Source organism: Chelonia mydas, chromosome 2 (assembly GCF_015237465.2).
Source record: "Chelonia mydas isolate rCheMyd1 chromosome 2, rCheMyd1.pri.v2, whole genome shotgun sequence".
In the NCBI taxonomy this organism is placed as follows: Eukaryota; Metazoa; Chordata; order Testudines; family Cheloniidae; genus Chelonia; species Chelonia mydas.
The window spans coordinates 131,946,304-131,973,958 of NC_057850.1; the positions used below are offsets into that span (position 1 = coordinate 131,946,304).

At 40.1% G+C, this 27,655-nt stretch overlaps 1 protein-coding gene across 1 annotated transcript in view; it reads left to right on the plus strand.

Annotated features, from left to right (window-relative positions):
- Positions 1–27,294, plus strand: part of MARCHF11 (membrane associated ring-CH-type finger 11) — a 104,001-nt gene extending 76,707 nt beyond the window's left edge. Inside the window, 2 exon segments of the mRNA XM_043538828.1 lie at positions 16,343–16,535; positions 25,956–27,294. Of these exon segments, the coding sequence (XP_043394763.1) occupies positions 16,343–16,535; positions 25,956–26,278 (516 nt within the window). The 3' untranslated portion in view covers positions 26,279–27,294.
- The last annotated feature ends 361 nt before the right edge of the window (positions 27,295–27,655 follow it).

Genomic DNA, 27,655 nt, shown 5'->3' on the forward strand with positions numbered 1-27,655 from the left:
CTGGACCTATGAGACCTCAACACATACATAAAAAAGGTGAAGTTTCGCATGGTCTCTCTGACTGCCATCATTCCCTCCCTGGATCCGGGAGACTGGTATGCCACCCTCGACTTGAAGGACGCCTATTTTCACATTGCTATTATTCCAGCCCACAGTCACTTTCTCAGATTCGTGGTCAGTGGCCAGCACTACCAGTTCAGGGTGCTCCCATTTGGCCTTTCAGTGGGCCCCTGGGTGTTCACCAAGTGTATGGCAGTAGTGGCGGCCTTCCTCTGCAGGTGCCAGGTGCAGGTGTTCCTGTATTTGGACAACTGGCTCATCAAGGCTGGGTCGCAAGCAGAGGTGGTGGAGCACGTATCCTTGGCCCGGGCTATGTTTCTCAGGTTGGGACTTGTATTGAACAAGCCCAAGTCCACACTGACCCCCCACACAAAGAATAGAGTTCATTGGTGCTCTCTTGGACTCCACGCACGCGAGGGGGTTCCTTCCGGAACTGCGTTTCAAAGCGTTCATGGACATTATCCAGACCCTCCTCTGCTTCCCCACAACTACGGCCAGAAATTGTATGAGACTACTGGGGCACATGACGGCATGTACATACGTGGTACAGCATGCCAGGCTGCGCCTTCGGCCCCTCCAGACATGGTTAGCACAAGTGCACAGACTGGGCAGCGACCCATTGGACTCAATAGTGACCCTCCCACCACAAATTCTTCACTCTCTCTAACGGTGGCTGCAACCACAGCTGGTGTGTGCGGGAGTACCCTTCGCAAAACCCCAGCCCATGCTTTCCCTTGTCACAGACGCCTCGGCGCTCGGTTGGGGAGCGCATCTGGACAATGTCAGAACCCAGGGTCTCTGGTCCCATGCAGAGCTATCGCTGCACATCAATGTGAGGGAACTGAGGGCGGTTCGCCTAGCATGCCAAGCGTTTCAGACCCGTCTTCAGGGCATGTGCATATCAGTGCTCATGGACAATACTGCAGCGATGTTCTATATAAATAAACAGGGTGGCGCTCATTCCTCTCCCCTCTGTCGGGAAGCCCTCAAGCTGTGGGGACTTTTGTATCACCCGCTCCATATACCTGCAGGCATTGCACCTTCTGGGGGTGCAGAACGAGCTGGCAGACAGCCTCAGTTGCTCGTTCCATGGACACGAATGGTCCCTCTGACCGGACATCGCTCACTCACTTTTCCAGGGGTGGGGCTCTCCCCACATGGACCTGTTCATGACGCAGAGCAACAGGAAGTGCCAGAGATTCTGCTCTTTCCTGAACCACAGCCCAGGCTCCACTGTGGATGCCTTTCACTTGTCATGGATGGGTCACCTGCTGTACGCATTTCCGTCATTCCCCCTCATACACAGGGTGCTCCTCAAGACTTGTCAGGACAGGGCTTCCTTAATCCTCATAGTGCCAGCGTGGCCCCGCCAGCACTGGTTCAGCACTGTTACTGAACCTCTCAGTGGACAGACTAGTAGCACTTCCTCTGTCCAACCTAATCTCACAGGACCATGGCCGTCTACAGCACCCCACCCTGGAGTCACTCCACCTTATGGCGTGGAAGCTCCATGGCTGAACCCTCTTGAGCTTCAGTGCTCGCACTCGGTTAGGGAGGTCCTGTTGGGGAGTAGGAACCCTCCACTCGAGCCACGTACCTGGCTAAGTGGAAGCATTTCTCCATTTGGTCTCGACAAAGGGGAACTAAGCCACAATCAGCCCCAATTCCCCTTATTTTGGACTAGCTTTTAGATCTCAAGCACCAAGTGTTAGCAATATCATCCCTAAGGGTACACCTTGCAGCCATTTTGGCCTTCCACCCAGGAACGGCGGGGGGATCAGTGTTTGGCAATCTCATGATGAGCAGGTTTCTTAAGGGCCTCCTGGTGGCTATATCCTCTGCTAGAAGGGTATCCGAACTCAGAGCACTGACCTCCGAACAACCTTGCACAGTATTTTATAAAGACAAGGTGCAGCTATGCCCCAACCCTGCATTCCTGCTTAAGGTTGTCTCCCAGTTTCATGTGAACCAGGACATATTTTCACCTGTGTTCTTCCCTAAACCCCATGCCACTAACAGGGAGCGCATGTTCCATTCCTTGGATGTTAGAAAGGCCATAGCTTTTTACATTGAACATACAAAGCTGATTCGTAAGTCACCGCAGCTCTTTATTGCTATTGCAGAAAGAATGAGGGGGCTCCCGATCTCATCACAGCGCATCTCGTGATGGATCACGTCCTGCAACAGGACTTGCTATGACCTGGCTAAAGTCGCACTCTACCAGAGCGCAAGCGGCGTCCACAGCTTTCCTGATGCAGGTCCCTATTCAGGATATCTGCAAGGTGGCAACCTGGTCTTCAGTCCACATCTTCACTTCCTACTATGCCATTACCCAGCAGGGGAGGGATGATGTTGGGTTTGGTAGGGCAGTCCTGCACTCAGCAATTAGGTGAACTCCGACCCCTCCCCTGAGGTAACTTCTTAGATGTCACCTATTGGAATGCACATGAGCAATCACTCGAAGAAGAAAAAACAGTTACTTACCTCTCGTAATTGTTGTTCTTCGAGATGTGTTGCTTATGTCCATTCCAAATCCCGCCCGCCTCCCCACTGTCGGAGTATTCCGGCAAGAAGGAATTGAGCAAGTGGTGGGTTGGCAGGGACATATATACACCGCCATGAAGGCGCCACTCTAGGGATCTCCACAGCCTACCTGACGGGTACTGCTAGGGAAAAGTTTCCGGCGATTGTGCGTGCGGTGCATGCACGCACCTATTGGCATGGACATGAGCAACACATCTCGAAGAACAACAGTTACAAGAGGTAAGTAACTGGTTTTTATTCCTTCCTGGGTGCATTATTTTGCATTTGTCAACACTGGACTTCATCTTCCATTCAACTAGCTTGCTTAGATCCCTCCAGGTTTCCTTAGTCTTCTCTAGTCTTGAGGAACCTAAATAATTGTGTCACCTGAAAATTCTACCACCTTATTGCTCACCTCCAGATAATACATATGTTGAACACAACTTAACTTTGTATGGAACCTTGTGGCTCCCCATTATTAACCTTTTTCTGGGATGAAAATTGACTGTTTATTCCTATTCTTTGTTTTCTGTCCTAGTCAATTTCTGATCCATGACAGTACTTACTGTCTCTTGAAAGTGAGAGAAAAGTAGTCTCTTGTGAAGTACTTTTTGAAAGTTCAAATAAATGTCAGCTGCTTCTCTTTTGTCCACTATTTTATTGACACATTTAAAGAATGGTAAGAGCATGTCAGATATGGTAAGATGTCCTTTCAGAGCAAAGGACAGTGAGATGATGATCAAGCGCACTTTACACTGGTTTTACATCAAAGTAACTGCACTGACTTCAGAGATACTACTCCTGATTTACAGAATGATAACTTAGAAGAATCAGGCCCAGTATATTTCTTGGGGCTTCAAGTTGCAAGTGCAGAGGAAAGACTGAGATTTACAACATAGTTTTGGTGTTTTGCTTCTGTTCATCTGTCTATTGCCTAATGTTCAGTACCTGTTGCTACAGTTGAGAAACTTTTGTAAAAACAATTTCCATGCGTTCCTCTTTAAAGAATGCCTGCAAAAGGATGGATAGGTCCATCACTGGCTATTAGCCAAGATGGTCAGAGATGCAACCCCATGTTCAGAGCAACCCTAAACCTTTAACTGCCAGAAGCTGGCAGGGGAAGACAGGGATAGATCGTTCCAACTACCCTGTTCAGTACACTTCCTTTGAAGCTTGGGTATAGGGCACTGTCAGAGACAGGACACTGGGTTAGATAGACCGTTGGTCTGACCCAATATGGCAGCTCTTATGTATATATCTCAGTGATTATACCATATCTCACAAAGCTGAATACCAAGTTATTTTACCACTTAAATGTGCAATAGAGTTAATTCCATGTCAAATTAATTGATGCTTAAAGATGTTTTGACTGCATCACCTTAGACATGAATGTCTGTGACGTATATATGTGTAATATGACTCAGATATTTGAGACACTGAATGTAAATGCGCAGTACTCTTTGTTCACAACTAACACCAAACAAATTTTGACTATCAAAAGCAAAGTTATATTGTTGTCACCAGCTCTTGCAAGAGAAAAAGCCATGACTGGTCTTGGCAGGCAACATCTTTTCAGTGCACCTTAAAATATTATTTGGAGGCCATATTGTGACTAGCCCTGCTCAGGTGCAAACAGGCGTGGGATGGGGAGGGGGCAGGAAGAATATAAGAAACTTCCTTTTTTAGGCTTTATATAAAGACCAACCACAGTTGCAGTTTTTGCACTCCTGAGTTCAAGGAATAGGTGGGGTTAGTTCCTCTCGCCCCCGTCCTCCAAAGCAGTGTTTTCCCCAGGAATTGAAATGGGTGGGGTGTTCAAATTTACGGGGGGGGGGGCAGGGCCGATACGCATGAAGATGGGCTGTATGGCACCATAGTAAAAACTGAAAAATGTTTCATGACCATTTTATTAGATTTTAAAATCATCACACAAATTAAAGTTGGCTACTCAAGCCTTCTATAAAGCACTACATCTACAGCCTTCTTGGTTTCTTGTTATAATTTTGCACAACTCTGTTAATGAACTTCTTGAATGCAATGCATTCATCTTTGGTGGCTTCTTGTGTGTCTGGTACTTCCATTCCTTCAACTGATAGGCTCATTAGTTCATTCACATGATCAGACAGGAGGCGACTTCTTTCAAAACACAAAATTCTATTCAATGATGAAGAAGAATGCTCAGCTGTAGCTGTTGTGACTGGGAGTAGCAAGAGATGAATTCCTACTTCTTTCAGCCTAGGAAACATAGCATAAAGATCGGGTCAAGCCACTAGTGATGATAAAAAATAAATTGAAGTCAAATCTTCATTCATTCGTCGTATGATATGCCACTCTGTGTTCAAATTCTCTATTCTGTCCTGAGCACATGGCAGCCACATTGCTGGTAGTGCCTCACTCCACTCAACTGTCGGTGTTTTATAAGACAGGGATCTGTAAAAGCTACGTAGAGGTTGAGTAGAATCTAGAAGTTGCTGTTGTAGATTTTTAAGAAATCAAGTCTGTGTACTTTTTCAGTTGTGTTAACAAACACTTCTTGTCCTCTTCACTTAAGGATTTAATATAAATGCCTTCATCAGTCAACTTCTGGATTGAAGTCTTTGCTTCTTCCAGTACTTTTTCAATGGATAGCTCTCTGATTGATCCAAATGTAGCTTCTATTGCTGGACAAAGGTCTGCTACTGTTGTAGCAGATGCCTGGATGGCATTGTTTAATGACCCAAGTGGTTTCAACAGTAGACTTACAAGAGAGAGAATGGCAATAGTCTTCTCTGAATGTAGTAGCAAAAGTAATCCACCAGCCTCACTACTTAGATCCATCCCATCTTGGTAGATAACTTTCCAAAGCCAGTAATGATGGCTGGAGTAATTTTAAGACAACAGCCAAGGATCACTCATGAGAAAGCCAGAGGGTTTTCCCAGGTTGGACTAATTTGAACTTCAGCCCCAGTGTATCTTCTGTATTTTCCAAGATAGTCTTTTTGGACTCTTGTGGAAAAAAGAATATAATGAAGACATAAATGTATAGCTTTTTAAATGTCTTTTGAAGAGTCTGCAGCTCATACAAGCACTAGTTGGAGTAGATGGCCTCTGCAGCATGTATAGGAGAGACTAGGGTTACACTTTTCTCTGAGCAAAGCTTGTGCTCCACCATATCTTCCAGAGAAGTTTGCAGCTCCATCAAATGCACAAGCAATCATCTGTTTGGGGTCCCATTGACAAGCATTTAACTCTAAGATGTGGGTTGTCACAGATGCAGCCAATCTGTCTTCTATAACTTGATCTAGAAATGCATCTACTGGCCTACCACTGACATAAAGATTAATGTACACAATGACTTAATATTTGATGACCATTTGCATTGGTGCATTCATCAGCCATGTGTGCAAATTTTTTGAATGTGGTGAGAGAGTTCTTCACTTTTTCACCACATGCGTCTAGCCAGTCAGTTGAGTTTCTTGCAGAAAGATAGTGAGCATTTGCTGGTCTTGTTCGGAACCAGTGTTCAACTTCAGGATGAAGAAGTGACAATGCACTTAACACTGGCCTCCAGTTTGTAGTGTGTGGCATCTCTTACTTAAATAAAAAGTATGATGGCACAACTATGTTTGTTCTCATGAACCGTGTTGTGTCTCCAACATTCTTAACAGCCTCATTAACACTCACCTGTGTTGTCCTTGGTCAGTGGAGACTTTCAGAGGTGCTTTCACATGAGTTCATCTCTCAGGTGGGGAGCAAGAAGGCACCTTGCTCATTCCTCCAGCTGCTCACTGTTTGCTCTGGCCACTGTTGTTTGTTGTGCCACCGTTCACTCCATCGCTCTGTTGCCAATGGCCCTGCGCCATCACCTTCTGCTGCCACATGCCACTGTGACCTCTGAGAGTTGGTCTCTTGAGGTTCCACCCAGCTCTCAGCGATTTTAGCTGAGCTCTCCGTGGGGGAACCTCGCTGCTAGTGCAGACTGGGCCATCTCTTCCACAGAAACACTGTCCCACAGCAGGTCTAAGCACTTAGACCTGATTATCAGTGATTTCAACTGTAGTGATCACTTAACAAAACAAAGACTATCTATGGAGCCTAATCAGCTCTGTCTTTAAACAGTGGAGAGGGGCAGATCTAATAGTATTTGTGACTCAGGCAGACCATCAAGCACCTGTCCCCACCCTCTCTCTCTATGCCCTCAATCAGCACAGGCTAAGTACAGTTCTACTGCCCTTTACTCATACAATAAGAACAACAACATTTCTTTACCTCCCGCATTCAAGTGATTTGTAACCCAACCGCAGCCAAAATCTATCACTTGGGCAACACAGCTCTGTTTGCTGGATATCTAGGTAGATGAGGTGTGAATGTAAATACAATCTGGTCCTGAAGCCTTTCCCCCCAGCCCCCAGCTAATCACTAGCTGTCAGGGAGAGCTCATTTAGACTTTGCTTATAAATCATGATTTGAAATTATTAGGTTGGCCAACAATCATTGAAATGAATGCACTGATATTGTCATAAAAACAACAGCTGTATAAGGAAGCTAGTCTATGTTCATGCTTTTCAAATCTATTATACTTTTTCAGATACACATATTTTATCATACACTGTATATGCTTTTAAAGTGTGTATTAATGTTTCAATTTCAATTCAAATTTCCAAACAATCACAAAATTGGCAACACGGCATGTAACTAGTTCACAAAACTGGGGGTGGGTGGGTGTTGGGGAAATTCAGGGGGAGTAAACACCCTCATGGAGGGGGGGAGGTGTAGGGAAATCCCTGCCCAAAAGGGTGGGACCCTGGCCTCAAACCCTCTACATCAGCCACCTGAACAGGCCTGCTACAGAAGGGAATGCATATTGTATCACCTTTAGGAGATTAGCAGTGGCATACTCCCCCTGTGAGCTCTACCGTGTGCTCCAAGGAATGCTGGGAGGTTTCTATCCTTGAGGTAAGATGCCTCCTGGATGTTCTGCTGAGGTGGTGTAGCTCTGCATTACCTTCAGCTTAGGGCTGTGCCTGTGAGGCATATTTGAGCCATTCATCTTTAGTCTGCACATATATTCCATTTCTGTTTGGAAAGCCAACTTTTCCCCCTCAGTCTTTAAGTGTATTGGATTCACAGGGTCCTCAGCTGCTGTAATCAGCTACATTTACTTTAACATAATGATGCTAATTTACACCATTTGCAGATCTGGCCCATGTTTTTAAAATGACAAATTTAAACTATCCAGTATTAACTGAGTCACAACTTAGAGAAGGAAAGTGATATGGGTTTCACTTAACACAATATAGTATGTTTTCCTTACACACTTGTAATGGCTTTTGTAGCCTTCCATTTCATTACCTGTTGCCTATCTTCAACGAGAATGATTATAGATCTCTAGACAGCTAGTTAAATAATACTAGATATAGGTAGGTCCTATCCTATCTCATCTTTGGGCCCATAAGGTATACTCCAAAGTTCGTTATAAAGGATCACAAAGAGACACCTCTCCCCCACCCCACCCCAACAACCAAACAGACTACAAATCGCCAAAACCCCAGCTTCACTGTGGAGATGGTTTATTGTGTGTGTTATGTTGTATTCCACATATAACTTTTGTTCTCACTCAGTGAATTTTTTAGGTTATTTTTGAACCTTACATCTTGCACAAACAAGTGGACTTTTACAAGCTTCAGCATAACAGAGGAAGGCATAAATACACTGATCAGAAAGACTAATTAGTTATCCAATCAGAGAATGTGAGGCTGATATATAGGTGCAACCCAGAAGATAAAAGAAGATGTTTTTTCAGAAAAATCTCTCTTCTCTTATTAGAGGTGTAGACATAGTTGAATCAACCTAATTCTTTAATTAGATAATTAGAACTTCTGAGCTATAGAATTCAATTTATGAAAAGTCTGAACTTTTCAAAAGAGTTTGCAAATTCTGCACTATTTCTCCTTATGGAAGAATAAAAGACATATGTCATCCCCATATGCCCCCCTGCAACCAGATGTGGCACTGCAGGTACACCCTATCTGAAGTGAGCTGTCGCTCACGAAAGCTTATGCTCAGATAAATTTGTTAGTCTCTAAGGTGCCACAAGTACTCCTTTTCTTTTTGCGGATTCAGACTAACACGACTGCTACTCTGAAACCTTAATTTCTCCAGTTTAGGTTATCAATAAATTCAGCAAGGCTTTTATGTATCAAACAGCACACCTTCACCTGCCCACCCTTCTGAGAGTCTCATTTGTTAAAAGGAAAGATCAACAGGAGCACAAGAGAGAGCTTCACCAAGGCTTCTTAGCAGGGAGACAAACTCCATCTGAGTTTCAGTCCCATGTCCAGGCTCTTTGCCCACAAGGTACTGAACCTCGATTCCTTCCTTGGAGCCAGGACCTACCTGCCGGCTGTAGCTCTTCTCTAGGTAGCATGCAGCTCCTTGCAAGGTACACCTACTGCAGCTATCCAGGAAAGCCCTCTCTAAGATGCTTTCCTTAGGATCCTCCTCTTTCTGGGAGTACCTCTTCTTTAACTGCATTCTGATAGCCTTTTATCAGGTCAGGTGCACATTAGCCAATCAGATGCCAGCCAGCCACCTAGGCAGTTAATTACTTACAGGTGAGCGGAGATGGGCTCATTCTTTGAATGAAGCCTTTCACTGGCAGACTGGACCCTGACTCCTCTTAAAGGGCCCAGATATTTTGAAAAATAACCAGACTACTTAAATAGAGGAACAGTGCATCTGGGGTCAGAGTTAGAGATATGACTTGCCACTGATACACGAGTAAAACTCCCATATAATTCAAAGAGAGTTCTACATGAGGCTAAGGCCTTTAGTGAATAAGCAAAGCAAAATATCTAAGTGGATCTTCAAAAACATTAACATAAATGTAGGGGGAAATGTGATTTGTTTTCAAAGGAAAGCAGGAAGAATGGTATAGTACAATCTCCATGTGGATTAGTGTAACAGTGTCTCTGATGAATATAAGGAACCCAATTCCCCAATGCCTTTTACTTTGTGTAGTCTTATATACCTGGCTAAGTGGATGTAAAATGCTTCCAAATCAGAATTCTGCACTTGCACGTTGTTTTCTCTATAAGGGCTATATCTACAATGGAGATAATAAGCAAAGTGAAGTAGCTGCATGAGTGCAGTCTAGTAGTGTAGACTCTGTGCACACATGTAAATTGTGGAATGCATGGGCACAACTTACCCAACAGCCCTCTCCCATGGTTTCTAACATGGATTGGAATGCTCTTATTCAAAGATTTTGACATGTCAAATATTTTTCTGACTAAGCCAAAAATTAGAGTTAAAATAGTTAGCAGATAGGTTTAATAAGGTTCAGAGACTATAAACAATTTTATATACAGTTAATATATAGAGTTACATTTAAAGATGATTTCTTGTCAATAAATATTTATTTTTCAGGGTGTTTTTCCTCTACCTTCTTCACATATGTCTATATTGAAAAAAGCGTCTTTAAAATTTTTGGTTTACTGACTGTACATTCCCTAATTAGAAAGATCATTTTAGCAGAGTGCTTTGTAAGTTAAAAAAATCTAGAGATAAAGGGAACAATTTATATTCACGTTTCATAACTCTTTATTTAGACAAATTACCAAATTAAGGAAATGAGAAATATTGGTTGCAAATAATAGTTTAAATTAGGATTACATTTTTCATTTCAATAACTAAATGAATTTGATTTTGAATGTTAAATCAGTTTATAAAATGCTTTGTGCAGCCTCTCAACATTAACTTCCATTAAAAGATTGAGAAATAGCAATAATCACACTGACAAAACTTGCTGATGGTAAGTAATTCATGTGCTGTTGCAATCACTTAATCTTTTAACAGCATGCAACATGGTGTGTAGTAAAGAGCTATAAATAATCATAGCCAGAGACAAAGCTTAAATAGTTTTTGATTCCATAAAATGAGCCTTGTTCTTACAACAAAAAGTTTTTTAGCTAGTGGCTGCCTAAAAGAAGGGGCTTAGTCATATGAAATTACTATAACTATCTATTTCAGATAAGTTTCAGAAAAACTAACTTTAATGCTAGTTGTGCTTTGTGATTGGTGGAAATAGACTTTCTGTAGTGCATATTTATGAAATCTCATTTCTGTGAGAATGTATTCTAGTGTGTCATAACAAAGAATGCCGATGCAGAAGGGTCATCTTTGGATTAAAGTCCAGGGGTCGGCAACCTTTCAGAAATGGTGTGCTGAGTCTTCATTTAGTCACTCTAATTTAAGGTTTTGCGTGCCAGTAATACGTTTTAACGTTTTTAGAAGGTCTCTTTCTATAAGCCTATAATATATAACTACACTATTGTTGTATGTAAAGTAAATAAGGTTTTAAAAATATTTAAGAAGCTTCCTTTAAAATTAAATTAAAATGCAGAGCTGCCTGGACCGGTGGCCAGGACCCGGGCAGTGTGAGTGCCACTGACAATCAGCTCACGTGCTGCCTTTGGCATGCGTGCCATAGGTTGCCTATCTCTGGATTAAACTAAAACAAGTATTTTTGCTACAAGAAGTTACTATACCTACTTCTAAATACTATCAGTTCACAATAACTGGCTACTAACTAAAAGCTGACATATAAACAGAATCACTGGATATCCTATGTCTGGTTAAAAGCTTTCATTTGGAGATTTTTGGGGTCCTTTCACAATTTTGGCTGAAATATTCAAAAATTTTTACAATGCAGGGAAATACAAAATTTGGTCCCCACACTACAAACTTTTCACACATGCAACTCACAAAACAGAATCTCTATGTACAGAGCTTTCAAAATTAGACTCTGTATGACAGAAGTTAGTATTTACAGCTTGTGCACTTCTGTAATGCAAAGCTTTCGATTTGGTGGGCAGGATTGTACACTGGATTGTATCCAGTTCTATACTGGATTTTGCAGGATCTTGCAAGGACAATGAAGTGCCAGCCTGGACTCAATAAGTATCTGTTCATTAAAAAAATATGCCCATTTTAAAATTCAAGAGGGAAATTTCTCAGATAGAACATGACAAATTGGTAAAGGCAGTTTCTTCAACTGGGCTGATGGAAAATGATAAAATGCTATTGTATTAGAGTGTAAAAATGAGTACGGTGATATTACGATCAGTTTTCTAGCCAAATCATCCATCTGTCCAACAGGGGGAGACAACATTGGCATTTAAAAAAAATGCAGGATTTTTTAGTTGCAGATAGACATCTGTCTATCTAATTAATTATATTTCTAAGGTAGCTATCAGTGTATCATCTAAGCACTGAGTTGTGAGTCTACCACACTTTTGAAATGGATGAACAGCATCCCCAGTTATGCCCCCCATCCTTAAGCTAGCACATTAAGAATACAGTGTAGCTGCAGCAGCATGAGTGGTGGGAGGGGCTAGCTGCCCTGAGTATGTATCCACCCAAGACCATAGGCAAGTACTTGGGGCAGCTAACTCCTCCCACTCACATTACCCCAACTATACTATTTTTAACAAGCTAGGTAGATCAGAACTAGCACAGGTATGTCTCCTCAAGCTGGAAATCACATCCCCAGCTCAAAGTTTAGACATACCCAAACAGTAGCTACATTAAACATTAAGTAGCTGCTTCCCGCATCCAAACTCTTGAACACCAGTTAGTCTGCTGATACTAAGATTTAAATAAAAATCTCAGCTAGCAACAGAGAATTTAAAAATTATGCATTCCCTATTCTTCCTTTTCCAGGATAGGTTGTCCATTTGCTTACTATTTCACTAAACGTGACTTTCCTAACACATCATCATTTCCAATGTCAAAAAGGAATTGTGCCTACAGACAAATATTTGTTTAGATTAACTCCTAGTACACTTAGGATAGATTGCTGTGAAGCTACAGGGCTAGATCACAATCTGGTATAAATCAGCAAATTATGACAATGGATCTGAGGATCTGGTCATAATCCAGTCTCCTGAGAGTCAGCTAATTCTCTTCAGTACCCTAATTTCCACAGGCCTACTGAATGGAAGCCAATCCATTCCTGAATTATGTCTACCTTCATTACCACACTAAACCATATATGGAGAACTTGAGCCATTTTTAATTCAAATAATATATTCATTTATCTTTTAAATGCTAAATACATGCTCAGTGAAATATTGAAGGGAAATTCTAAAGTATTTCTAATGTGAACAGCTTTCATTTTTAAAAGTATTAAAATGCAGCAAAATGCTTCAGTTGAATGAATTACAAAAATGGTTAAGCATAGTTCCTAATGTGTTTTTGGTAGATCTACAAGGTTTTATACCCATCCACATTTTCATTTCAGTAATTACACTGAGAAGTGGCTTTTCTTTAAAGCTTGTGTAAAAATAGATTACTAGAAACAATGGCACAAAATAATACATATATGATTTTGGTCCAATAAGTTTAACTCCTAATGACTTCAATGGATATTACATTGGTGTAACTAAAAATAGAGTTACACCAGTTTAGAATTCTTAGATGGGAGGCAAAAAGTCTAAATAGAATGTCAAAATTTTATGTTGATTTCTTTTGACTTTTATCATAGTGTCCCTTAAATGCAAGTTGTCCTCCCTTATAGCCTTATGTACAAAAACAACCCCTAGGTAGATAACAGTTTTTGTTAAGTTACACAGTATAATATGTACAATTTTTCCTGGCCCCCAACATCCACATAATTGTCAATGAAAAAATATTGTGCAGAAGATAGTTAAATATCCTTTTTTGTTCTTACAGTATTACACTGGCCTTCTACACAAATTATTGCAGAAACCGGTGTTGCTGTAACATGCTCCCAACCATTTCATATGCAGAATGGGTAGAGATTTAAATATCTTCATGCACTGCCAAATAGTATATGCACGTTAGTCACTGTGGACTAGTTCTGCAAATGGACTTGGGCATTGCAACACTGAAACACCTAACACTTAGACATTGCTGCCCAATGAAATTCTCAGTTAAATGTCCAGGCATCCTATACAATACATGGGGAAGAGTTGGGTACCCAAGAAAGGCAACTGAACAGAGATCCACCTAAGCTAGCCCACAGGAAATGCTGTGGAGAGGGACAGAACTTAAACCCTGCACCTCAAAGGCACTTCCCTCCACCTAAGATTCACAGCAGTGTTACCTCTCTTGGAATTAGGTAACAAAGCCAGTGTCAGTCATTTCTAACAACACAAAACCCAAAGACCCTGACATATAATTGGCCCTACAATTATACCTACAAGCATGACAGGATTCTGAATTCACCGGGCCTTTGGTCTTCCATCTCCAAGCAGCCAAAGGTACAATTCTGGTTGTGGGAGAGTAAACCCTCCAACTGAATCTGTAGAAGTCCACCCCTTCCAGGGCTATCAAAGGTCAAAAGGCAAACCAAACACAAATGAACTAACACAAGGTCATGGCAGGACAGTTCCTTCAGACAGCTGCAGATAGGCCATAACCCAGTTTGTTACTTGCAGGCAAGTCTCTAGTAATAGTCCCAAAATACTGGTTCAGACTCAAGCTCTCCATTGTCTTGACAAGGGCTTTAGAATGTTACCCATGCAGCTCCTGCCTTCAGCTAGGCACTTTAGGGCTGAAGAGCAAAGGTGTGTTTCCCTCCCAGATCTCCCATTAGCTAAGCTTCTGCCTTTTTATCTTCTCTCCAGGCTGGGAATGCCTTACAGGTGTGGTGGGGCAGGGCTGCTTGAGGCCAGAGAAGTTCATTAACCCTTACCTTGTTGGTATGGGGTTTATGCACCCCCATCACAGACCCCCCCTCCCACTCCATGACATCTGATAGCCTAGTGATTAGGGTACTCATCTGGGATGTAGGAGATCTGTTTTCAAATCCCTGTTCTGCCTGAATTGGAGAAGGAACTTGAACTCAGTTCTTGTATCCTCCAGATGAGTGCTTTAACTTCTGGATTACAGAATAATTTTCATTCTCTTTCTGGCCCAATTAATATTTTATTAGTATACAAAGTGGAACTACTTCAACAGGAGAGATTGAAAGAGGGCCATGCAGAATAACTGGGTGGTTAGTGCACTCACCTGGGCGACATGGGTCTAAGTCCCTGCTCCAAATCAAGCAGTGCACCTGTTGAATTCTGGGTCTCCCACATCCCAGGTGAGTAATCTTACCACAGGGCTGATGGAGATAATGGGACTTGCTCTCTCTAACCCCCAGCTGTCTTTGATGTGGTAGGCATGCTAAGAATATGGTGACCAGATCAGCTTGTGTAGGTGTAATAGGCAAGGGAATATCTAGTTTGTGAATCTCAGCAGGGATTAGACATGAGCTGGAATGCGAGCAGCTCAGCGGCATCAGGACTTAGGTGGTATTGCACATGCCCACCGGCAGAAATTCGGGCAACTAGGGAACTTTACTGGTAGAAACTTAGGTCCTTAAGACCTGTCCAAGGATTTGTATCTCACACCTACATTTCTGCTTTCAATAGCAAAGAGTAGATAAAGGGGTACCGGGCATCCTGGAAATGAAGGCGGCCAATTATCAAATGATATTGGCAAAATACAATTTACTCACTTGTGAAAAGCAGTTGTCCCTGGCCCTTTCCCAGTTATGAAAGTCATCCTTAATCCAAATGGGAACCATTGATGTAGTCCCGCAGTAATTCAGGGAAAGGATTAAAGTCCTGTAATCTTTGTCCCAAACCAAACACTTGCATTCCCTCTCCACTCCAGAGTGAAACCTTTAATGATGATATCTTCAAAAAAAATTATAACAGACAATTAATTTTCTTTTAAATTAAACATAACAAAACCCAAAACCCAAGTCAAGTTCATATGACCATAAGTTTATTTAAAAAGGAACCTCAAACTTGCCAAAATTGCACTATGAAGGTTTTATTTATCAGCTTATCACTAACCTTTTCCACATATTTTAAACAATTTAATATTTATTCTTAACAATTATATGTCTCATGAAAATTAATTTTTATTACATTTAAGAGTGTTGTTTTGATTCCTAATATTTAGCAGAAAGTTATTCTGGTTCTGTCTCACTTTGGTAAATGTGAGAAGAGAAAAACACAAATGTCTGTAACTGATAGCATTACAGAGCAGAAAACTGCCAAAGGTGCTATATGGCTGTAGCTGAGAAGTATGAAATGATTTTTCTATTGAATACATGACCCTAATAAAATCCAAATATAGTTCTACAGATTTTAAATACTGATAAAATGTATTGTATATGTATAGTTCCTTAATTGTAGGAAAACAAACTATTCCTTCATAATATGCTACTTGAGCCTGGATTTCCATTAGGCCATCTTCTGCAAATCCATCCTCTTGCTATAAGGTTTATTTTAAACAATTGTTGCCTGTGAAGTTTATTACGTGAACTCCCATTCTGTATGAAGCTCACTAAGGTACACAGTCTTTCGTGGGTCTGTGATGTAAGGCTTTGATATTGTCCTTCCCACAGTGTCTTGATGCTACTTGTTATATAGATGTGAAAGGCAAGCTGCATTTCCCGATGCTGAATATTTTTGTCTAATGTATTCATAGCAGGATTGAAATAAATGTAAATCTTCCAAAGTACATTTCTAGATGGTGATATGGGCAACAACATTAAAAAAACCGTAACATAACCAGTTTCTATACTACTAGTCTGTCTTTTTTTCCTTCATAAATTGTAGTGTCAAGAATATTAGCAAAGATCTATGAAGATTTGTATGAATATTAAAATGATTTCTGGTTTCAGGAGAAAACTGGAGTTGAATGTAAGTCTTCAAAAAGTAATATTTTATCTTACACTACTTTGTTTCTCTTCTAGTGGCAAAGCATTACAATAACACTGGTTGAGAAAGTGCAGATGATTGCTGTAATCCTAGGATCTCTGTTCTTAGTAGCAAGTGTGACTTGGCTTCTATGGTCAGCCTTCAGCCCCTATGCAGTATGGCAAAGAAAGGACATCCTTTTTCAAATCTGCTATGGAATGTATGGTTTTATGGATCTAGTGTGCATAGGTAAGCTCAAAACATTAATCAGTACAGATTGTGGTTTAAGAGTGTAACTATGGATCAAACTTCCTCAGCTTTTCAATTCTCTACTTATTTATTCTTAGCTGACATCCTTAGCGAACACTTGACTTTTACAAAAGTAGAGACACTGTGAGAGAGGAACCAAACAAAAACTTAAGCCTCAGACTGATCAAATCACTTTCCCTAAATGTTAAATCCCAGAATCACAATCAATTTTGCCTACTTTGAAATTTAAAAGGATGGTAAAGTGTAGGAGGGTCAATAGGTCAAATTATAACAAAGATTCGATGAAAAGGACTAATGAGAGTTCTGTTCTCTCAACTCTTCCTTTGTTGCTAATCAGAGTTAGTTATTTACATCAAGGATAGAATAGGTCCCTAGAATAGGTCCCAAGGATTTTCTTGTAGATCTACATAGCTAGAACTACACTCAACAGAGTTGTGTGGCACACTACGCTAGAAATAGAGTATAATGGATAGGCTGCACTGCTGCAGTGAGATGAAGGAACTAATTCAAGAGTTCTGGTGACATCCTAAACAGATAAAAAACACTATATAAGTGCTAAGTATTTTAATTTATTAATTATACTATGAAACCAGAGCTCAAGTGGTTTATGTTGCCATGAGAACTCTTAAAAAGTGAAGATGCAACTTTCTGAAAGCTTTTGTGTGTGTGTGTGTGTGTGTGTGTGTGTGTGTGTGCACTTCCTTTAACATATTGATCCCAAAATGTCTAAATAAAAACTTTTAAATAGTTAGTAAAGCATCTATGAGCTGAATGTGAAAGAGGTTACACTAAAATAAAAATAAAGGGATTTTAGTCACTCTTAGAGTAAGTAAGGCATAGTAATTTGAACTAAGGTTCCCAGAATTTTTATATCAATAACATGATGAAATGCTGTATAATGCTTTTCATTAAAAAAAAATCTCAAAATCCTTTTCAGATGTTGCTAACAACTCAGTTTTATATATGGGGAAGCTCAGGGAAAGAGTGGTGACTTGTATACATAGTAAGCCAATGGCAGAGTCAGAAACAGAACTTGGAATTCCTGACTCAGAGTCTTCTGTTCTACATGAAACCACATTGCCTCTTATTATATCATGTATACATTATCATACAGTTCAGTTGATAACATAGTTATTTGAAACTAATTGTGTTAATTTAATTTTTTCACTGGTTTAATTTGTTACAAAAAATCAAACTCTTATCAGTTCAAAATTTATTGCTTATTATCTGTAGACAGATAAAAATACATTAGTGTATTTATCTATAGAACTAAATGTATCAGTGGAACAGGGTTGTGGATGTACTAATGAGGAAATTCAGTTCTAAGAAAGGACTGCTAAGAGTTATAAAGTAGTCACTGGAATGTCCAATGTGAATTTTCACATCAAGATTTAAAACGATATACAGTAGTGATACTTGGAAACTTGCCAGAGGCCTTAGATCTAAATATATGCATATAACTACAGTCTTATAATTAATACTAATAGCATTAATTAGCATCTCTAGCTACATTTTTGTAACTATAGTTTCCTTACTTGAACATTAACTTTTAATTAATGGTAACAAGCTTAGTATGTAGGGGTTTTTTTTAAACAATTATGTTACCTAATAACTTTAAGTTACTAAACTTGTGTCTGGGAATTAAGAAATAACTGATTAGCTGTTTTGGTAATTGTGCAGCATTTCTGTATTTCTGATCAGCTCAGACCATTCAAGTTCAATATATTTTCAAGTAATCTTCTGCAGCTTATTGTATTTTAAACGTGTATCCAAGACCACTTATACATTTTTAAAACATCTATTAACATCTCCAACTTTACTCTGTGTTAGAGGTGTCTGTTATTGTAACTTCTATAGGATAAAGGAGTAATCTGAGTAGTCGTTTCAACTGAAAATATTTGAATTAAATTCCTTGGAATGCAAGTGTTGTTTAGGTTTCTGAATAATCTAAAAAAGCCACAAGACAATCTGGTGACAAATATAACTTTCCAACAGCAGTTCAGTGGGCAGTGATTTTATTACATTAGAAAGTTTTTGTCTTACTCTTTAATTCTTACCTACTACCTCTAAATTATGTAAAAGGACTAACAAGTAGATGTATGCTATACTCTGTTCCTCACACGCTATGACCTGTGTAGTGTTGATGCAGCCAACAGAAGTGTTATGAAGCACAAGTCTAAAAGTTAAAGTTAAGTGCCCCACCCCTTTATTTGTGATCATCCATTATTTTGTCATGTCTCAATGAGACCCTACTCCTGCAATAAACTCCCTGTGGATGGGTCCCTGCACCCATGCAAAGCCTCACTGATTTCAGTGGGGGTTTGCATAGGCACAAGGGTGCGCTCATGGATAGTTAATTTCAGGGTCAGGGCCTGAGTTGTAAACTCCGTGACTAAAGACCTATTCCAGTTGTCTAAAGCAGTGGTCTCCAAAGTGGGGTGGGTGCGACGATCGAGGGGGGGGGGCGCAGCAGGAGGAGCACCGCCGGAGCAAAAGGGCTGCGCGGCAGGAGGAGCACTGCCGGAGGGGGAAAAGAAAAAGAAAAAAGGGGGGGCGGCCGTGAGTCCTCCGGCCCGCTTCTCTGCGGCCGGCTTTGAAGGGGAAAGTGCCGCTTCTTTCCGGCTGCTGGCTGCGCAGCTGCCCCTGCTCCTCCTGAGTCCTGCGGCCCGTGCTCCCAGGGTCGCATTCCGAAAGGGGCTTTAGAGCTGCAGGCCAGGGCCCCGGGGCCCCGTTAGCCCAGGGCCCTAAAGCCCCTGCGTTCCGGGTGGCCCTGCCTGCCAGGGGTGGGGGGGCAGCTCCCCGAATTGCGGCTCCCAGAATCGTGGCCATGGGGGTGGTGCTGTGCTTCGCAGAGCCACCTGCACACCCTCTGCACCAAACAGGAGCTGCCCCAGGTAAGTGCTGTGCACCTCCTGCCTGCCCCAGCCCTGAGCCTCCTCCCCTCACTCCTCCTCCGCACCCTCACCCTGAGCGCTCTCCCACACCCTAACTCCCTCCCAGACCCCGCACCCCACCCTGAGCGCTGGCTGTATCACAAAGTGTTAAACCAATATTTTCAAAAATAATAAAGCATATTCAATCACATTGCTCTCACTAAAAATATTATTATTATTATTAATAATAATATTTTTAGTGAGAGCAAAAAGGGTTTTTGTATTGTTAATAAATAAAATTTTTTTTAAAAAAATATTTCATCTTTAGCTCATCATTTTTTAATTTTGATTTTTTGTGTATGTTTTATAATTTCCACAATATATTAAATGTATAGTAGTACATGTATATAATTTATACATAAATAAATATACATATATTGGGGGTGCATGCTCAAAAAATTTTTACTGATAGGGGTGCGCTATCAAAAAAGTTTGGAGATCACTGGTCTAAAGTCATGCACATCTATGGCTCTGCATAAACAATAAAATGTTTTCAGCCACCTGAGAAATGTAAATATCTGTACTGCTTGAAGTATTATTGTTTTTATAATTTTGAAATGAAGTTCAATAATTGGCTAGTGAGAACTGCACAGTTATATTAAAAACCTGCACATTTAGAAACTTTAACAGATTATTTTTAGTATTTTTCCATTAAATCTGATCTCATTGCATCAATCCAAACTCCTATCCAGTAAGTAATATTAAATAATATCTCATACATTTTAAACTGCCAGCCTTGTCATTCATTTGTACCAAGAGAAAACTGTCAAAGCTTACAGCTCACAAGTATGCCACCTACTAAATAACTTATGTGGATTCTCTGATCAATTCCATTTGCAGCCTATCCAGTTTTACAGGAAGTCCACTTTTGTAACATTTAACAAAGAATAAAGACTTTAACAAAGACTATTCTTACTCTCTATTCACGGAACAGAGTTCTATCAACATCAATTTAACTTAAACATTTTAACATATAGGTTAAATTTGTGTCCAATGTTCTCTTCATCCTCTTCTGATCTTCCCCAGGAATTCTGGGTCCCTCCTTACAGTACCCCCTTCTAGTCACTTCAGTGTCAAATATGGCAATTCTCTATGCAATTCTGCATCTGAACTGGGCATGAAGTTCTTACAGGAAAACTTCCAGATCATTCAAGATTTGCAGAGAAGTCTTTCACATTTGACCTAAATGGAACTGTGACCAGTCAAAGCTGTACACTTCGATATTGCCAGAGATTAGTCCCTCCCTGTTGGGATTATGAGAAAGAGAGGGAGAGAGAGAGAGAGCGCGAGAGCACAAAGGGTTTACATTAAAGGAATTTAGGATTCAAAACTTTAAGGATTCCTTGAGGAATAGTACATTAGCTTCCTGCTCTTCCATTGCTTGGACCTGGCTGCTCTCCTTCATCACATTGCCTCCACATAGTCACACCATTGGAGAAGAATGACTAAGAATGTGGTAATGGAACCTTTTTGAAGTAGTAAGTTGTCAGTTAGTGTGTGTACAATTCCCCTACTTCAACATTCTATAGACCAATGGTATAAATAACCTCCCCCACTAACTGTACTGCAGTATCTTTCTATTCACCAGCTCTTTTTCCTTCGTGTTAGACAAATCTAGTTATAAGTGGTTCTTGAAATAGTTGTATTGTTAAAGTTAGATTTATTTATATTTCATGTTAATTGTTTGATCAATTCACACATTTTTGTGGGCTCATCGAAACAATAGTTTTCAGGGGTTTTCCTTTTGTCCTCTGATGGTCCCTATTTGAGGCAATTTATTCCATAGGGAAGAGCACTTAGCTAAAAGTTGTCACGCCTGCAAGGCCAACTCAAAAAGGGCCCACAAGGACTAAGACTTTGCTCCAGAACCTGCTCCTCCAAGAGGCATGATTCTGGGAGACCTTCTTCTGGAAGATGTCCTCAGGCATGAGTAGCATGGCAACTAGAGCTGGACAAAATATTTCAGATGAAATGTTTTACAGCAAAAAGATGCAGATTTAGTGATGCTGAAATATTTCATGTTTTTGTGTCAATTTTGCTGAATTCTTTAAGTAAAAAAAGACTTTAAAACTCTGAAAAAAATCATTTCAACATTTTTAAAGTGCATGTTTAGCTTTTTGATTCAAAAGTACTTTCAAAATTTGCATTAATTTTATTTTAAAAAATCAAAGCATTTAGAAATGATCAAAATCAAAATGAAACATTTTGTTCAACCAGAAATGAATTGTAGACTTTTTGATTTGCCAAACATTTTGGAAAGTTTTGGTTTTGGTTTGACCCAAAATGATTTTTTGAGGGATGGGGAGGCGTTGGGGAAGAGGTAATTGCTAGTGAACTGAAAAATCCATTGATCATACAGTTTTTGTGTCGACAAAGCCAGTTTTGGTGCTGTAGCCTGATGCCAAATCTCAGATTGAAAAGGATTGTCGTAAAGGTGTTTGCAGGGGCTTTTGAAATTTGTTCCACTGGCTCAGGATCCAGATTCTTTGTATGGAGCCAAGGAAAGATCTTCTTATAGTGGTACTATTTCTGAAAGACATCACAATAAGAAGAAAAGGTGGTACTACTGTTGGATCTGGCCAGACCCCACTGCAATCAAAGTTTGCTTAAATCTTAGAGATCCTGAGGATACGGTTTGCTTGGATTCTGCCAGGTCAGATCCATCTGGCCAAAACTCCAGGAAGTCAATCCTCCAGGACTCCCCTAGAAAGTGTCCTGCAAAGAAGCTGAAGGCACCAATGGGGATCCCTTGGCCCCCTTCACCTAAGTCCCTGGGGTCAGTAGTTGTGCCAGATGTAGAGTCAGACTCAGTGTTAGGGGAGGAAATGGTGGGAAACTGTTCAGAGGTTGCCCCTTCTATCTCATCTACTGTTGCCAGATCTGTTTTATTGCAAGTCTTGTAGTATTTAGTGTTTTATTTAAACCAACAGCTCCTTGAGACAAGTGAGTATATGAGAATATCTGCTTTCATTTAAAAAAGTTTTTAGCCCTTATGGTTTCAGAGAAAAGTTTGTAAATGTAATGTAAGTGCACCCTAATGGTTTAAAAACAAGAAGGCAAATGAAGAGACCCAACAGAGTTGCAGGCCCTTAAAATAATTTAAATTACAGTACCACCTAAAGGCCTAATCAAGGATTATGTCCCAATTATGTTCATACAGTGCCAAGGATGTACTAAAGAGAGAGTCCTTGCTGTAAAGAGCTATGGCCTACAGATCTTATACTGTACAACATAAAGATATGATTGTATGTAGGAATAACTTCAAATTTCTGGTAAGAATTGTGTTGGATTTCGATCTCAGTCAGTTTATATCACTATTTGTCTTCACCTCACCAGAATGTCTTGAGCTTTGGAAGGAAAAGATGTACATCCTATATATCCACAGAGCTACTACTTGGACAGACTAAGCAATTTAGAAAGTCAAAGAGATCATCTGTGGCCTTTGTAGAAAGTTAAACCATCTCAGGTCAAAAACTAAGCAGATATGACGATACAACCAGTCATTATGAATGAAGCTCAGGATTCACGCAACTTAGGAGGATGGCAGCTTCAATATCATATATCCACAGTGTTCCCTTACCTGAAGTCTTTATGGCTGCTACAGGAAGTCACAAATCACTCTTTCCTAAAATGGCATCAAGGGCAGAAACTGGCTTTGAGAGGGCAGTGGTTCAAGTCATTGTTTAGCTAGCGGGACTTCCAGCTGTCCTCAGGGAATCAGTACTGAATAGTCTCCTACAGTGCGGTCCTGGGGACGTAGTGTCAGAAGGAGAAACCACAACTCTTTGTTCTCAAACATATTCCCTCCATAGAGCAACACAGACCTTTTCTTCTGCTTTGGATCCCAAGTACAATAGGGCTTCTGGAGGTAAAGGGTAATTGAAGGATAGTTAGAGGGTACCAATTATTTGTGTCCTCTATTTATGAATGTTGGGATAAAGAGAATAGTGTGAGCTCTCAAAAGCCAGCTACTATTCTCAAATATTTTTGTAGCTCCCTGGCTAAACACACAACTACAATTAGACTCTATGAAAACAATACATACAGAAATCCATTTTGTTAACACCTTCTCTCTCCCTCCCTGGTATCCTACACTCTAAGTGCATGTTTTTCACTAAGAAGATGACAGAAAAAGGCTCTGAATCTTGAGTGCCAGGATTTTCCACTTGTCCTTTTCCCTCACACTTTTGATGCTGGGCTTGACACCATCTATTCAATTATACTTCTAGTGACTGGCTACACAGTAACAGCTCTACGATTTTACTACTGGGAAACAACTTAGCTTTTTCTTTATTAAATCCAGTGAAATGCATACTTCCTAATGATTCAGGCAAGCAATAAGCATTGAGATCTGGCTATCTTACAAAGCAATCAGTTGCATTTTCTATCCATCTGTTTATATCCTGGATCATCTCTTGATGAAAAAGCATCCATCCATGAACTAATCCATCGATGGTGGTTTTCAGTCATTGTATTGTACACATAATTTTTCATATGGACAAGAGTGGAAAAGGAATATTTCCTAGAAGCTACAGTCACAAACAGAGTAGCAAATAATCTTCGAAACATTTTAATATTGATGAAAAATAGAGTTACATTAAGCAAGTATTTCAGTAATGAAATTTGGTATCTTTTCCTTGCCAGTAATTCCTTCACTGATGATAATCAGAATCCTGATCATTATCAGGTAACTATGGCAATAAGTGGCTAACTTCATGTTCATTATAGTTCAATTTCCTAATACACAGGCAGCAGGTTTAACATGAAGCAATTTTATTGCAAGCTCAAAATATGTCATTTAGCTACATGAAAAAACAGCCATAGTTGAGAGGAGCAGTGAACATCTAGCTGGCCTTGTTGATATTGACAAAATGGAGCATTAACCATTTTAGGACATCACATCCCATTTGTTTTTTTTTCCTTACAGAAAATTTGAAAAAGAAAAAACTCATGGTGACACACTACAAGTTTCCCTTTTCAAAACCAAAAAAATCCTAGTTGGACCCAACCAAATTTTCAGTTGAAATATAGCGCTAGCAACCTTTAAAAAATCCATCTCTCAAAACAAAAATACCTTAATTTTCTCTATTAAGATTTGTTAGTGCTTATTAAAAATTGCTAAAGTTTTCTATTTTTTGGTTTTCATTTAAGAAGAAAAGGAAAAACTAAGGTTTCTCTCTGATAATTATTTCTTTTCAGTCACTGGTGTTACTCATTGGAGATGACTTGGCTGAAACCTCCAGATCTATTTTCACTTGAGTGTTTAATCTTTGATGAACTACTATTCTGATAGGCTTTGATCCTACAAACAGAATCCAGCCAATGATCCCAGCAATAAGCATTATTAGTAAAGGCCCAATGTTGTAAACACTTAAACACATGCTTAGCTTTGAACATATGAATAATTCCACTGAAGTCAATGGAACAAGTCATATACTGACAGTTAAGCATATATGTAAATAATTGCTGGATGGGAGCCTAAGAGTAAGTCAGTCTATACAGGAAATCAAATGAGCCATGTTTCTGTTGAGAGATACTTAAAAAGATTCTCTGGATCTATGCAAATCTCAAGAATGGGTCCCTGTTCTCTGGCCTTCTGAGATTTAAACAGAAAGAATAAAGTCCACCACTCCAAACCCTGCTTGTGAAGTAACAGTTAATGTTGACATTTCAGTTATTTTCCTGAGACAATTTTCAGAGTTAATGCCACATTGAAGTAATAGGGGGAATTCATACTTATTACAACTGTTGTTTCAGGCTGTGTCAGGCTATAGGTTCACAGAGAAGAACTAAGAATGTGGAGGATGCTCTTAAATCTGTTTGAGTGCCTTATACCAGTTTAGATAAACCACTCAAACTAATTTAAGAATATCCACAGAAGGAGGTTGCGCTAATTTGTATGAAGACGAGGTCTCTAGTAAAAATCCTGAATATAGAAGCACTTAAACTAAACTTAAATCAGTGTAAGCAAGGGTTAACTCAGTTTCAGTTGGTAATTTATTAATGCAGTGGAATGATTGATTTTTATGTCAATTTAGTTAAATCAATGCACTTTTCTAGTATAGACAAGGCCTCAGATAACATTGGTAATGTTCAGTTCACATACAGAAGGTTTCCTTAATAACCATAAAGGCTAGAAACTTTCATTTAAAAATTTAGATTCTCATTACACTGACGATAAGGAGGAGGGGTAAAATTATGATGTACACTCTGAGTGGACCTAAAGTTTACCTCAAATAGTTTAGATAAATTACTGGCTGATTGTATAAGTCCTCTGTATCTTTTATGGACAGTTATTTGTATTATTAGAGTTAAGATACTCACAGGAATTCTCATCTTAATTTGATAGGCACCTGCCAGTTGTAATGTGATAAATGTGGTTAAGTTGACATCTTTATTCATTCCCTCTTAAAATGGAGTCCAAGATTATTGTATAGTAACTAATCATTCTTTCCTTAAATTTCAGGATTAATTGTACATGAAGGTGCATCAGTTTACAGAGTGTTTAAGCGCTGGAGGGCTGTTAATCTTCACTGGGATGTATTAAATTATGATAAAGCTACAGACATAGAAGAGAGCAATCGAGGAGCGTCTTCACCGGGTAGGACATTGTGGTTACCACTAACTGCATTTAGAAACAGAAATTTAATTCATCCAACACAGCTAACCTCTCCAAGATTTCAGTGTGGCTATGTATTGCTGCATCTGTTCAATCGAATGAGACCTCATGAGGATTCATCAGAAGATAACAGTTCTGGAGAGGTTGTGATGAGAGTGACCTCAGTGTAAAGATAACGCTCACTGTGCTACATAAATAAGGATAATGTGCCCTGGACTTTACAGTACTCCAGAATGTAGTTGCAGTGAATGGTGATACCATAGCACTTCTAAAAATATTTACAACTTTTAAAACATTTAATGCTTTTTATATGATCAGTTGACTTGCAAATACATTTTTCTGAAAAAGTTGTTGCTTGCTTTTTTATAGTCTGGTATATTACATAGTTTGGTCAATTTGTACTTGAAATTTATAAAAATATAATTTAACTCTCATTGCCTTGAATAACGAGGAAATCAGTCTTTTAAGCCAAAAATATCTGTCATAGCATTAAGTGTATTTTTTCAATCTATATAGTTTTTCAAATGCATAAGTTGAGGAAAATAATGACTGGTATCTCTGTGATTAACTGTAGGTATACGTTAAGTGCGTCATTTAATATATTAACTGTATAGCGGTTCAGTCACATTTCAGAAAGATGATATATAGGGGCTTGTAGAAGATGGACTCACTGTTCATGCGCCCCCTTTGTCTCTGAGCATAGCAGCAGTAGCAGGCTCTCCTCATCTAGTGTCCTCTGCCACAGCCAGTGCAGCCCTGGAGCAGTCTGTTTCTTCGTGTGATGTAACCCTCTAGCCAGGTGATTTATAGTCCTATTCTTCTGGGGTAAGAAAGCAAGTCCAACAGCCTCATGCTGAGTTTGTGGTCCAAATCCAGACATACTAGTCCTTTGACCCATGACCTCCAGGGTCCTGGCTCTGTTTTTGGAGGGCCTGTGGGGGAATACAGGCTCTCCCTCTCCTTTGGGTTTTAGCCAGGAACCCTATAGTGAGCATGCAAGGTCTGTTTATTCAGACCTTCCCATCCCCTGCTTCCCCCCAGGCTTCTTCCTACCTCAACCTATCAGCATGCCTTTTCTACAGCCCCTTCCTGGGCCCACTGTGTACCTGTATGCCTCTCAGGCACTACAATGTCTCAGACATCACTGTTTCTTCAGAGTTGTGGCTCACAGGAGTCTTCTCTGGAGTTCTCCAAAAAACCTAAAACCAAAAGTATAAACTTAAACTACTTCCACCTTTCCTTGGCTTGAACTTTAGTCCTTCACCAGTGTACCTCACATACTCTGCTCCTCAGCTGAACACAAAACACCCCCTGTGTCTGCCTCCCTGGAATCATGACTCCTGTGGTGGGTCTCAAAGTGGAGCTAACTCCCTTCCTGTGGATTTTCCCAGTTCTCCTATCTCTTAACTTCTATCAGACCAACCTCAGAGAGAAGGAACTCCCAAACTCCTGTCTTTTGGGTCTCCTTAATATGACTGGGAAAAGGTACTAACATATTTGCAATTGCACAGTGGGTTTTTTGAGGAGTAAACTATATGTCCTATGAA